Raw genomic sequence first — 13,099 nt, forward strand, 5'->3', positions numbered from 1 at the left:
TTTAATGTCCTAAGTGAGGTAAAAAAAAAAAAAAAAAGGTTTCTTTTGAATACACAGAAAACCCTTTTGTTAGCTGAAAAGACACATTAGCTGATAAACAAAATCATGCCCTGGAGAAAACCGGACCCTGATACAAACAGGCCTCTTGCTTAGGGAATGCCACAGCAACCCCTTTCCCTTTCATTGCATTTTTGACCTAGCCAGGGCATGCTAGCACCAAGGTGTTTTGTCAAAAGGATATGGAAAGTCGATTCACTTAACAGAGAAGGACTAGATACTGCCCTTAATCCCCGCATGCAACTCCCAAAGACTGGGGGTTTTTTTATCTACTGGTGTCAGTTCTAACATGAGTTGTTCACATGGTGATGAGAGCAGCAGATAGCATATGTGAATACATGCAAGCCAACTGAAAATGAATTCCACTGGTCACAGGCGTACAAAAGTGGAAATACTGGCAAGAGGTAGCAGATGACAGGAATTCGATGGTCATGAATACATGGGCTACACAAATCCCCACAGATAGATTGTCAATATGTTGGGGTGATTTCATAGTATGAGTCCTGTTAACAATATCTATTGTTCCATGTTAATTCACATTAGTAAATAGTGTGCAACACATTTGGCTTGTTATTGGTAAAATACACTGGTACACTTCAATCTCATGATATTTTGAAATTATTTTTCACTGAAAAGAGTACATTTTTTGAAAAGTGCTATTTGAGTTAGAATTTGTAACACATTATTGTTCACATAATTTTAATTGCACTACAACAAAGGAAGCATAGTTGGACACAAAAGCACATTCATCAAGTACCTGCTGCAAAATGCAAGTGTTCAAGTACAATATATTAATATAAACAAGTACCTACTTTCCTTATCTCCTTGTTGAGTCTGCTACTGAAAAGTGAAGGGGAAAAGAGGCATGACAATTAACTTTTTTATGGTAGACTCTTGAATGTGACTTGCCTAAGTAGTTTGGTTTCACGTTTAAAAATGCAAACTATTTGGTGAATATTAAAAATATGGTAATACGAAGTGGAGTATGGCAGTAGAGTAGTTAAGGCATCTAGCTACTAATCCAGAGGCATGAGTTTGTTCTGGTCTCATGCTGAAAGCTACCCCTAGCTTTAAATATGGTCCAGCTTTAAATATGTACCTGGCCATTTAGGTGAAGGTGGCCAGACTTTATTCTAGCCACCCTTTTTCCAGTGTGCCTTACTCCTGATAGTCCAACAGGCCTTTAGGCTCAAGCACACTTGTGACTTCTTGTTTGAACAGAACCTAGATACCTCCATGAGTTGTTTATTCTTTGGTTGTAATCCTTGCCCACTCGGATGTGATCTCCTAAACTGCACATTCACTTATTCTTTCTCATAAACAAATGCCCTTCAGCTATGGTATCAAAGAAGGGAACATCTGGAATCCATTTTAACTTGCAGCTTTGCAGAGGACTGTTGCTATTTCACAGTAGGCTTATCTTTTGCACTGGAATTCCTTAGTTTTGGAGAACCAAAAGTAACATGTAAACCAGATCTAGATGCCCACAAAGTTGTTTATTCTTTGTGGCTGGTGTTGTAAACAAAAGTGAGCTGGAGTCAAAGTGTAAGTTCTAAGCAACCTGTATGGTAGTAGTGAAAGAGCTGGCAATACAGTCTTCACCACTGTTGGAGTCTGCCTCCTCCGTGATATCGAAATATGTTCCCTTTCAGTGGAAATCTCAGCTTCACTTGTACAATGGTAAGATGGCTATAAACCTGCAACACAGATTTAATTTCGTTTCATAGCACACTTGTATTTCATGCACCACTGCAATAACTGTTGCACCTCTTAAAACTAAGTCCCTCATGGTTCTTATATTTAGTATAGCTTTATGTATGGCTCACAGCAGTGCTCAGGAAATATGGATTACTCCAAAGGGAGTTAGGTGGAATGAAGGAAAAATACTTTTTTTTTTTTAATTTCTGCTCCTTAAATAACATTTCCAAGCTCATTTTATAATTTAAATTGTGGTGCTGTGTCGTGAGATAAAATAGTTAACATTTTTAAGCTATGACTTAACATTTTTTGATTCTTCTTTACTTCCATAGTAGACCAAGTCATAACAGCTACATTTTAAACAGTTTTAAATACAAATGGATTCAGTGTCATTGCTAAGTCCATAATAAAAATTATTTTAATGGTCCAAGGAGGTAAACAGACTATTGGATTTAGTCAAAAGAACACAAATGTTCCACAGTAAGCTATTCTATACGTGTTGTGTGGATCTTTCCAATTTTGCATGCCCTCCTTATACTGTGTCCAGCACTTTGGATTAATAAATCCCACTTCACAGAAGTTAAAATAATATTGAAATCCTGTCAGCTGGGGCTGACCAGTGGTTACGTTTTCCACAGGGTAATGCATTTGCAAGGACGTCAATCTCATTCCGCTGTGTGGCTCTCTTCAATGGACACTCTTCCACGATGATAATAACAAGGCACATTCTTGTGCTTTCTGTGGGTCAGTGTCCTTGGCAGGTCTTGCAGCACATCTGTCTGAAGTATGCTCGACTGCAGAACTTGAACTTCAGCACCAGCGGGCAATATGCCACTTTGTTCACATCTTTGCACTCTAATAATTAAAAGCATTAAAGAGAAAAAATCAGAAATTAAAATTAAAGTAGAAAGAAAATTTGACATTTAACATGCTGCTTCTCTATCCGTCCACCTTGCCCTCTTTAACTACTCTTTCTAGTCCAGCCTAGTGCACACAATATATTTTAAAAAGCCATAAAAATGTTTGCAGGGCTTCTCTCCCAGACATTTAGAAGTGTGCCCACTTTTGTCTTGGAAGAATTATCATTTATTGGGATAAATGATCACTTTAGACAGCTAGGAAATGTGAGTCATTTTTCTTACAATACTTTTATAGCTTCTTTCTCAGGAGTTACTTTATCCATCCATGAGAGGTTATCCAGAATCTAACATGATTCGCACTATTTGGTACCATGCCTCTGCATTTGTAAGAATCCTTGAAATAGAATGTGCACTGCAGCTGGAAGGGATGAAGAAAACAACGAGTGTTATGAATAAAGGCACCAACAGTGTGAGTTCAGTGACCGGACTGAATGGTGAATTATACTTTAGGCTTGGTTCCACACATCCACAATTTCTTTTATGCAGGAGGAAAAGCTGGTTTTATGCCTGTAATAGACATGTAAGAGCTTTTTTTCATAGCTGTGTTTTCCCTATGTGCTGGGCTTACTGCCTGAGCAGCCCTTGTCATACTGGCAGGTAACTCTCCCAGGAAGGGAGAACAAGAGCTCAAGCAAGTGGAGGAAGGATTCTTTCTTTTCCATCCCACGCAGGTTGTATCTAAAGTGACTTGTGGGGGTAAATTACAGGAGCACTGCTGGAATATGCTGTGGTTCTCCTCTGGTTCAGTTTCCTTTCTGTAGAAAAAAGGTGGGAATAGGGAATGGAATAGTTTGGTCCATGTCCAGTTCTCATGCTGATATAGCTGGAGAAACAGCTGTACCTGAGAGCTCAGGGGTACAGCTCAGGTACTACAGCTCAGATATTGCTGCTGCAGATTTCCTTTGCACTAGAGTGAATATTGTGATAGACACCTTATAAGCGATTTTTAGTTAAAAGCATTTGCACAGTTCCTTCCAGACTGATATCAAAATAGGACTTTGGCAAGGAGCTTTGCTTCACATGTAGGAAGATGGAAGAGATGTATAAGAAAAAAAAGTAAACCCCAGAAGTTTGAATTACAAAAATTAAGTGATGGCAAGATAGAAATTAGATTCATTTCTCAGAAAATTATTCATCTCAAAAGAATGGTGTAAGTTTTTACTTTTTTAAGGTTGCATTTGATAGTGGCTTGCTCCTACAATCCTTCTCAAATTACAACAGCTATAAAGAAAATGTGAATAAAAAGGAGATCAACTAGCAGTACTTTGACGATTATCATATTTTGCATTGATTTGATATCTAGAAGTGAAGACTGGAGGCCAGGACGCTGTTGCTCCAAGGCCTGACAGAATAATAGTCCTTGACTCCGAGACAACAGACACACCAAACAGTTAAGAAAAAAGTAACAGTGAAACAGACAAAATTGGCATGTACAATCATTCAGCTACTCCTATTTGTCTTCCTTCTACATACAATCTCCTAGCACATTATTTTTGCTCTGGAACAGGTAATTATGGACAGTGGTTCCGCAAGCATACTGTAGTAGCAAGTTAAGCGCAGATGAGAATTTTTAGTATTTGAACCTAGGAAAGCATTAGTGAGGCTGAACTTCAGGGTCTGTACTGAACGGTATTTCTGATAATGGCAATATGCATGCTTTTAGCTAGATAAGGAGAGGTCATGAAATTATTTTATTTCATTAACATGTTATAGTGCTTTCATTGTAATTTTTTTACTCCACCTACCCAATGATTTATGTACTACTTTTCTAATTTTTTAATTCTCTATTTGGAAACAGAGTTAGATGCCAGGAGAAAAGACATTGGGGGTAGCTCGTTGAAACAGACATATTTCCCTATCAGCAACCACACACGGTCACTGTGTTTCACTGAGTTTCAAAAACTCTTCCCAAAAGAGGTCAAATATCTTCCAGAAATATTTCAGGTCCTTGTGTTTGTGAAGACTGGGAATATAGGAGAGACAGATGGTGAATTATAAATGAAACGAGGAATAAAAATGTTCACTTGATCTTGACAAGATGTAAGAAGTTCACTCAATCCCAAAAATAACCTCCACACACATGGTATTTAGTTAAATACAGGTAAAGCCACTAACTATTTTTGCTAAAAGTAGGATTTGAAATTATCCTATTTCATGTTTGTTTAAGTTATTCTTCCTCTTGACTAAAACTGGACCCTGTTCAGCCAATGCCATTTGGACAGCAGTGAGACAATATTCTGGAAGTTGCCCACAACTTCTGTTTTAAAAATCAGTTTTGAAATAGATATGGTGGCTGATGAAGTAGCCTATTCTTCATAGGACTGTGGTTGAATGAAGAGGTTTAGCAGAGCCCTTTTTGTTCCTAGTAACTCCTGTTAATAAGTTTTGGTAAGCTACATGTATGAAACTCTCCCTTCCTGAGCTTTGTGGCTAGATTAGACAATATTATGATATTAAGTATCATGTTACAGTAATAATACCACAGACTGTCACTGTGTCTTCAGCTAGAGAGACTGCAAAGACATACCACACGAAGTACAAGGAAAACTGAAATGACATAAAAATAGATAAAATAGTTTTTCAGGTAAAGTTTCAGATGGCCTTTAGTAGTCTAGATTCAGCAGACATATATATACTTAAGAGAATAAAATACTTCTGAATACATTTCAAATCGTGTAGTACATGATGCCTGTAGTTCACTTCTAGCAGCAAACACAATGTTACCCTCATCAGTGGCAGCCCATCAAAACCCCATCTACAATATTCTAAATCACCAATGAAGAGTCTAAAAAAACCAAAGAGCTAAAGCAGATGTGAAATGTGACAAGATGTATCATAACTCGCTTGTATCCCCAAAATTTTGACTCTTATTTTATGTAAACAACCTATATTTTCCCCACGAAAGTGCTTCCAAACTTTACAAACACGATCATGATACTGCAGAGTGGCTCAAGCTTCCTCAAAAACATGTATGTTCTTATCTTGGGTTAGCAAAATCAAATTGTCCCGAAATTGTCGAATGGGTTCCATAGGCTGCTAGCACTGGAGTTTGGCAAGTGAAGGGAATCAGAAGGTTTGCTGGGGTTTGAAATAGGAAGGGAAGCCCCTCAGCTAGTCTGACCCTCCTGCAAACCAATCTGTTTGTTGAAGTTGCTTTCGCCCCACAGTGGGGCCCAAAGCATGAGGCAGTGCTACTAGCTGGCGTGTGGACAAAGTCTCTGCATGCGAGCAGGTATGCTCTGCTACGCACATGCACTCCCAAGGGGCAGCACCCTCCCTCTGAGAGACCCGACTCCTTCCCTGAAACCCAAATGCTGATACACATCTTTTCACATCCCACTGCACCAGGAGAGAGACAGAAGTGAGCGCACAGGCACAGTACGCCCCTCTCACAAATACATTCAACAAGGAAATACTAGAACTCAAGTATTTATTGCTTAGAAAGTACTACCTTTCCAAAAATAGTTGTGCTCTTTAGGATTAGTTAGTTCTTGAAATCTTACAAGCTTTCTAGTACGCTGAAAAAGATATGCTTCCTGTTTAAAGGCTAACACTTTAATAACACAGGAGATGCCAGCTCCTCTCGTGTCTTAGAGGACTTTTTTAATGCAGAAAATGTGCGATGCATGCACATTATTCTGCAAATCCTCAGTTTGTGCTATTTATATTCAGTATTTAATAGCAGCTCTGAAATGTGTGTAAATTAGAATATGTATTTAAGAAATGCTTGCAAAAGTATTGAAAAAATACCTTGAAGACAAAATTTTTGTCTAATTTTGGGATAGGGCACCCTTAGTATTTCAAGGATTGCAGCAATGTTCTTCTGAAAGGACACAGGTATTTAGATTGTTGAATGAACTTCGAGATCACATTTACTTTGAGCCATTTCAGCCAATTAATCACTTAGAAATAATCAGTGGTTTCCAGTAAATACCTTCAATGTGGGACATAAGCGAAAATGGGATGCTAAGTGGCAACGTGTTGGGAAATGTATCAACTGGAACAGATTGTGCTGTATCTTTTTCCCCTTGATTCTTCCTAACTGCGCTAATGAGGCTCCATGGCTGTCAGTTAGGAGCTGGCTCACGCCTGCCTGGCCCACTCAGACTGCAGGCCAAAAAGCGGAAGTCCATCTGGAATACTATGTAAGTGATTTTCAACATTTTCTATTTGTGGATCGCAAAAATTTTCTGGTGAAGGTGTAGGTGCCTGAAAAACACTTATTATCAGCAGGCTTACATTTCATAGTTACCGTACACAGTTCCACTGTATTCCACAGTCCATGGCCACCCAGTGTACATAGATCACACACAGAAAACCCCTGACTGTATTCATCTACAGGAGATTAGTGTATTTTCCTAATAATATTGAAGAATTACTAATGCAATGGCTATAAATAACAACACAACCTTGTCATCTTGAAATGAAGAGGAGACTGGGACTATATCATGCCCACTTATAAGTACTTTATTACCTTTTTTTCTTTGGAAAAAGTCAACGTCTGTGTTTGGAAATAAAGTATCATTTAGCCTGTGAGCTTTAAAGGGCAGAAAGTTTCCTAGGTTGATAGTAATAAAGATTACTTGAGAGCACTAAACATAAAAATGGGAATTAAAATAACCAAGGAAAATTCTATCATGAAGATGTTTTTCAAGTGACAACATGGGATGATAAGCCCCTACTTAAAATTATAACTTCCAAGCAGTAAATTACGGTGCTCATACACTGAATCATCAGTGTATTTCTGGGAAGATTTTATTATGCTCCCATTTCATCACAGACATCTCCATTTGTCAGACTTTGATGACAACTTGGAATCTATGGTGTGAACCTGAATGGATACAGTAGGTATAGAATGAACACCAAATCAGGGTAGACTGTAGCATAAATATGCCTTTTTAAAAAATTTAAATCAGAGTATTTGTTCCATATAAATAGGATATTAAACTCCAATGTAGTTGGAGAACCTCTGTAAAAGATACTCCATTATATACTGCACAGAGATTAATTATGTTAAAAGAAGCAGTGTTAGTGACATTGTGGTCAAGTACTCAAAATTTAGGGAATATCAAATTTAGGGAATAGCTGTTTTATAAGAACTATTACTGCAGTGCAATCTTTCTTGATTTTTGGCCATGTGTGTTTTGGTAATTTTTTATTCCTTTTTCCCTTCCACACAAAATGAAATGTACTCTAAATTTTTACAGTCAATGAGGAAACTTTTTTTTTTTTTACTGCCTATCACTCCAATTCTACTTTGAAGACAGCATTTCCTAATAGGTTGGCTTGGACAATTTATGAGTTCAGATCTGGAGCCTTTCATATACATTAAGAAGCTTATTTTGACATTATTATCTAATATATCCTCTAGCAAAAAAATGTTACACTGAAGCTAGTTAATAGTCTGATTAAATTAGACTGTATCATGTAAAAAATACTGTAATTATTTCAAACAGGTATTATAAATCCAAGAAATTAAAAGTTAATTAGAAGAAGATGACAAGTAAGTCAAAGTGTAAGAACAGGCCTGTAGCACCATGTAGCATTAAATTGGTGGTCCCAGTCTTTCAATAAACATGTAATTAACTATTTTTGCCACTACATTGTTATGCTAATCACTGATGGAGCAGGCAGAAGGTCAGTGGATGAGAGGTATACCATGCTCCCCCTGCTATTATGGACACTTCCATTGAACCAATAAAGAGACTGGAAAATTAATGACACAAAACAATAGTATTTTGTCCATGACTTAGGCTATATACTTTTAAGAGTGTTTTTTTAAACAAAGAATATGTATTTAAGTTTTTATTGACTTTACCTTTGAACTACAATGACTAATTAGAAAATTATTGTAAAAAACTCATTCACAGTCTGGGAGATGATGTAATGTAGGCTTTCACTAATAAATTCATGCAGTAATACTGACCATGTCACTTAACTCTTTCCAGAATAAATTATATTAAGATGGCAAACTTACCTTCTGTGTTGGAAATGGGAGTACTGTCACATTTACTTTCACACTGCTGCATTGATGGAGGTCTAAGTGTTTCTGGACACTCGCTGGATGCTTGTCCAGTGTATGAGAGGCACTGTACTGTTCTCATCTGTTGCCCCAGACCACACTGTGCAGAACACTAAAAACACAAAAAATAAAAAAGTAGAACAACTTGGATCCAATTTTTAAATATAAATCAAGGTAACAGGAAAGCAATCAGGAACAGTACACATGCACAAATTTTGAAGACAACAGGCATCTGAAGAGATTTGGTTAACAGAGAAAATAATTTTCATAAAATAATTTAATTTTTCTCTTTTGACAGTATATGCTAGCACTTGTCCTTCAAAGAAAATAAAAGGGAACGCATTGTTGGCTCCCTGAACAGTTCAGATTTGAGGTATAAGAATATAATTTACACTATTTCATATATCATGTCTGAGTTTAAGTGCATGTTTACAAGAGAGAAACAATCACTCTAGAATAAAGAAGAAAAACCAAGGAGAACAAGAATTCAAATCTGCTAGAGGACTTTTTTTAAGGACAAAGGAAACTATCTTTCAAACAAAACCACTTTGCTGTTTCAAAACATTTTTTAGTTTCTATAACTAAAGAGTGCGTTTAGTACAATATCAATTTAAGATAAATGCACATCTGAACAACTACCGTAAAAGAAAAGCCAATTAGACTGTAATACCACAAATGATTGTCCCCTGGTTATTTAAGCGAAAGTGTTTTATATTCATTAGTGGCAAATTACTCAGCAAACTTAGAAACTGAAATGTCTATTTATTATTTTAAAAACAGGCCATTGATCATAACTGAGATGCAAAAACATAAAAAAAGAAGGAAACTCAGTATATCATATTTAGAAACACTGCATAATGGCAGCACTATTCAGCCTGTCCTGTAACAATTTATCTCCCTGTCTGGTAATTCAGTGTATTTTATGTGAAATTATATAGATCTCAAAGTTTTTTTTGGCAGCTACATATATATCTTACTAAAATAGGAATTGGCTTTATATTTCCATCATGTTTCTCAAGGAAGTTAAACATGTTTTAAAAATACTAAACCTTGCAACATTGCTGTATCCCAAAATCCCCTTCCAAAAAAAACTGTAATAAGGGCTATTTAATTTTTAAAAAAAACGCATACAGAAACTCATCCAGTAGAAACTAGATTGCTGTCAGCAAATCCCTTATAATTCAGCAGACAACTATCATTCAGAATCACATTTCAATCTGAGACAAACAGGGGAGAATCTTTTGTTTCAGTCATGGGAACCATCTCTTATCCATTTCCAGTAACACCTTATTCTTAGAAGGTGTTCATGTGTAGGAGACTAACAGCATTAAATACTTATATGAACTACCTCACCTGTCCCCAGTCTCCAGTAACCCAGCGAGGAGGAGGACATCGGCCTAAACTACAGCGGATGCGGACGGGTGGCTTGCTTTCCTCTTGGCATTGTGCGGCTGGAAAAGTTTTTAAAAGATCGCTGCTTTTGCACAGAACAATTCGGTGTTTGAATCCTGGGCCACACTTTGGTGTGCACTGAAAAAAATATTGATATAAATAAACAACAAAAATCTCAGTAAAAAGTCAATTAAAGTGTCAGAAATGTTATTATGGAAATCAAAAGAATATATTTATGGTCTTATAATGGAACTATAATCACAATTTTCCCAATATGATAATGATAATTTAAAGATGTTTAGAAACACAAACAAGCTGACTGATGATTGCTTTATCAAGCATCAAGTTTTTGTAAGTTTAAATTTGATAGAAGTAGATTTCCTTTGCTATTTATATTTAGGCCATACTGTTGCTATTTTCTTTTATATATAAGAGCCTTTAGATTAGGTTTAAGAAAAGACCTCGGCTGCAAAGTAGAAAGGTCTGCCACATGTAGCACTATTATGAAACAAACTTGAGTGTGCACGTCAGAAATTAAAAGTAGAACTCTCTGTTCTTAATATGACCTTAGTACAGTCTTTCTCCACCTCACTTTAGAGGCTACTGAGCTACAATGAACACATTTTTCCTCAATAAACATATGGGAAGAAAAATGCTTTATTGGACTTCACAGAAACCTGCCTATTCAGGTAGAAATACTGTACCCTCTCCTACAATGCATGCTTTTCTCTCATATTTAAATTTTAATTTTGTTTTCACACAGTTCTTGTTTTTCCTGCTTTTATCACTCCTCTGCTCATTCTAACAGCAAGCAGATAATAGAACTAATTTGCAAAGAAGCAGGCCTGATGACCTCTGCTTTTCCTCCTCTTTCTTCATACTGGTTCCCCCCACCTTCTCCTTCCTTTTTGCTACTAACTGTCATTTACATTAGCACAGCTGCAGAATGGGGAAGAGACAAGTGTTAACAAATTAAAACTCAAGACCTTTCCCAAATCAGTCCCTCCTTCACATCTGACCAGGAGATTTTGCAAGCACAGATTTAGAATTCCGTATTGGCATGTTAGCCTTTATTCCATAAGCATATCTTCAGTGTTTGGACCAGAATCAGTTTCTGACAGCATAAACCTTACATGCAGATTATGCTAAACCTGTCAAGAGTGGAACTGCCTTTCATATGAAAGCAGCCGTAGAGACAAAACATTATCTGGGAAATAATACTGTGGGGAACTGAGGCAATATTCAAGAGGTTGCACACCAAAGGCCTTCCACACATCTGAAACAGGTCAGTATATAACTGAGGAAAAAAGAAAAACCCCTAAGATTCATTTTAAAAAAAATTGCTTGATGATCCAAACTCTACTGTTGTACGCCTAATCCTGAAGCATCTCTGCCTAACAAAGACATTTTAAAACAGTTCCACAGTACTATGTAAGGTATCAATATTCCCTATACATATGTAAAGGTGTGTATATATGTTACCTTAAAACAAGATCTTTAAGAAAATCTCCCAGTGGGAGCCACCTGAACGATTCAATAAAGAAGGGACAGGTTTATCCTAAATCTTGCCTCCGCTTAGATTTAGAACCTTAAACTGGGCTGCAAAGAGATGGGTCCTCCATTTGGAGTTTATAATCCAGAACTGCATATATAATAATTTTCCTTAAAATTTAACCTTTACTTTCCTGTTGTATTCTGTCCTTTCCTACCAAGGTACTGCCTCCTTATCTACAGTAGTTCAGTGTTCAGAATTCTGAAAACAGAATAGCCAAGTTCAATCATCGTCATACTGAAGGGGCTTTAAACCCCAAATCTTGTGTACCCTAACTACCTGCTTACTAGAAAACTAGTGGAAGGAGGGAAATAAGAGAAGAAATGTGTCTCTCTGGCTGAACTGCAAAAAGAATATTAATGCTAAAAAGAGACCAAAAAAGAACAACAATATGTGAGGTCTTCAGCATCATGATCAAGACTCCCCAGTTCTGGTCCAGCTTCCATGGAATGGTGCATGTATTTTCTCGCACAAATATTTCATGTAAAATGCATGACTTTTAAGCAGGAACTAGAAGCAAGTGCCCCTTCCTAGCCGAGTGCTTAAAAATCACCTGTGCTCAATCTCTTCTTCTCATTCACCGTCAAAATCAAGCAGAAAAGAGGTAAGGTTGAAAGGACCTTGTCAAAAATGTCAAAACTGCATGTGCCTATGCTTTTCATAATCTCTAGAATGTGTTAGCAAATAAGCAAGAGTTTGAGGATCAAAATTTGAGTTTCGGTGTGTCCATTTTCTAGTCCTGCTTGAAGACACGTTCTTTTATCTACGTCCAAGCTGCCACCTGAGAAAAATCTTCCTTTAGCTACTGGCACCAGAAGAAAACAACGTCCCTTAAAAAAACCTGCTTTTTTTGAGTCATAGTCAAAATTCCACTAAATAAGATGGACTACACCCTGTCCCCAGAAATGAAAATGAAGTAAAATAAGTTGCCTACAATAACACTGAATCACCAAAAATAAAAAGCAGCAGTAGAATTTAACAAAAAATTCATGTCTTCAAAGCAAATGCAAGACAAAATACCCAGACAAACAAAACCAGGAAAAAGTGTCTTCTATTACTAACTGCTTCTAGAATTTTTGACTCACTCAGTGGAAGTCATGACTAACAGCAATATGAATGCAAAGTAAATGTGCTTGTCTGATAAGGCTCTTCTCAAGAAATCCTTAGATTATTTTTTGCTGGTTTGTTTTATTATCTGGAAAAATACAGCAGTAGTAATTTACAGTGGGCAGAATAATTCGGTCAAAGCTCAACTACTGCAGAATGTGAAAAATTTTATGGCAAAACTGATGTTACCCGAGAATGACTATATCCTGCTGAGCAAGACACTGTTAGCTTTAATTACTACTTGGTAAAAGCACTTTTACATTCTCCTAAGGACTTTATTTAATCTCTATGTTTACAAATTGTTTTTGTTTCTCTGACCAAAAAGATACAGAATTTCTTGTTCATTACCAT

The 13,099-nt window shown here is 36.8% G+C and overlaps 1 protein-coding gene across 3 annotated transcripts in view; it reads right to left on the minus strand.

The window, feature by feature from the left end:
* Positions 1–2,500: 2,500 nt before the first annotated feature.
* ADAMTS6 (ADAM metallopeptidase with thrombospondin type 1 motif 6) overlaps positions 2,501–13,099 on the minus strand; it is a 153,716-nt gene continuing 143,117 nt past the window's right edge. For all 3 annotated transcript variants that reach the window (XM_075726450.1, XM_075726449.1, XM_075726448.1), the window contains 3 exons: positions 10,051–10,227; positions 8,653–8,809; positions 2,501–2,610 (listed from right to left, as the gene is read on the minus strand). In XM_075726450.1, coding sequence (XP_075582565.1) covers positions 2,501–2,610; positions 8,653–8,809; positions 10,051–10,227 — 444 coding nt within the window. The remainder of the gene's footprint in view (positions 2,611–8,652; positions 8,810–10,050; positions 10,228–13,099) is intronic.

The sequence above is a fragment of the Pelecanus crispus genome, chromosome Z, assembly GCF_030463565.1.
Source record: "Pelecanus crispus isolate bPelCri1 chromosome Z, bPelCri1.pri, whole genome shotgun sequence".
In the NCBI taxonomy this organism is placed as follows: Eukaryota; Metazoa; Chordata; class Aves; order Pelecaniformes; family Pelecanidae; genus Pelecanus; species Pelecanus crispus.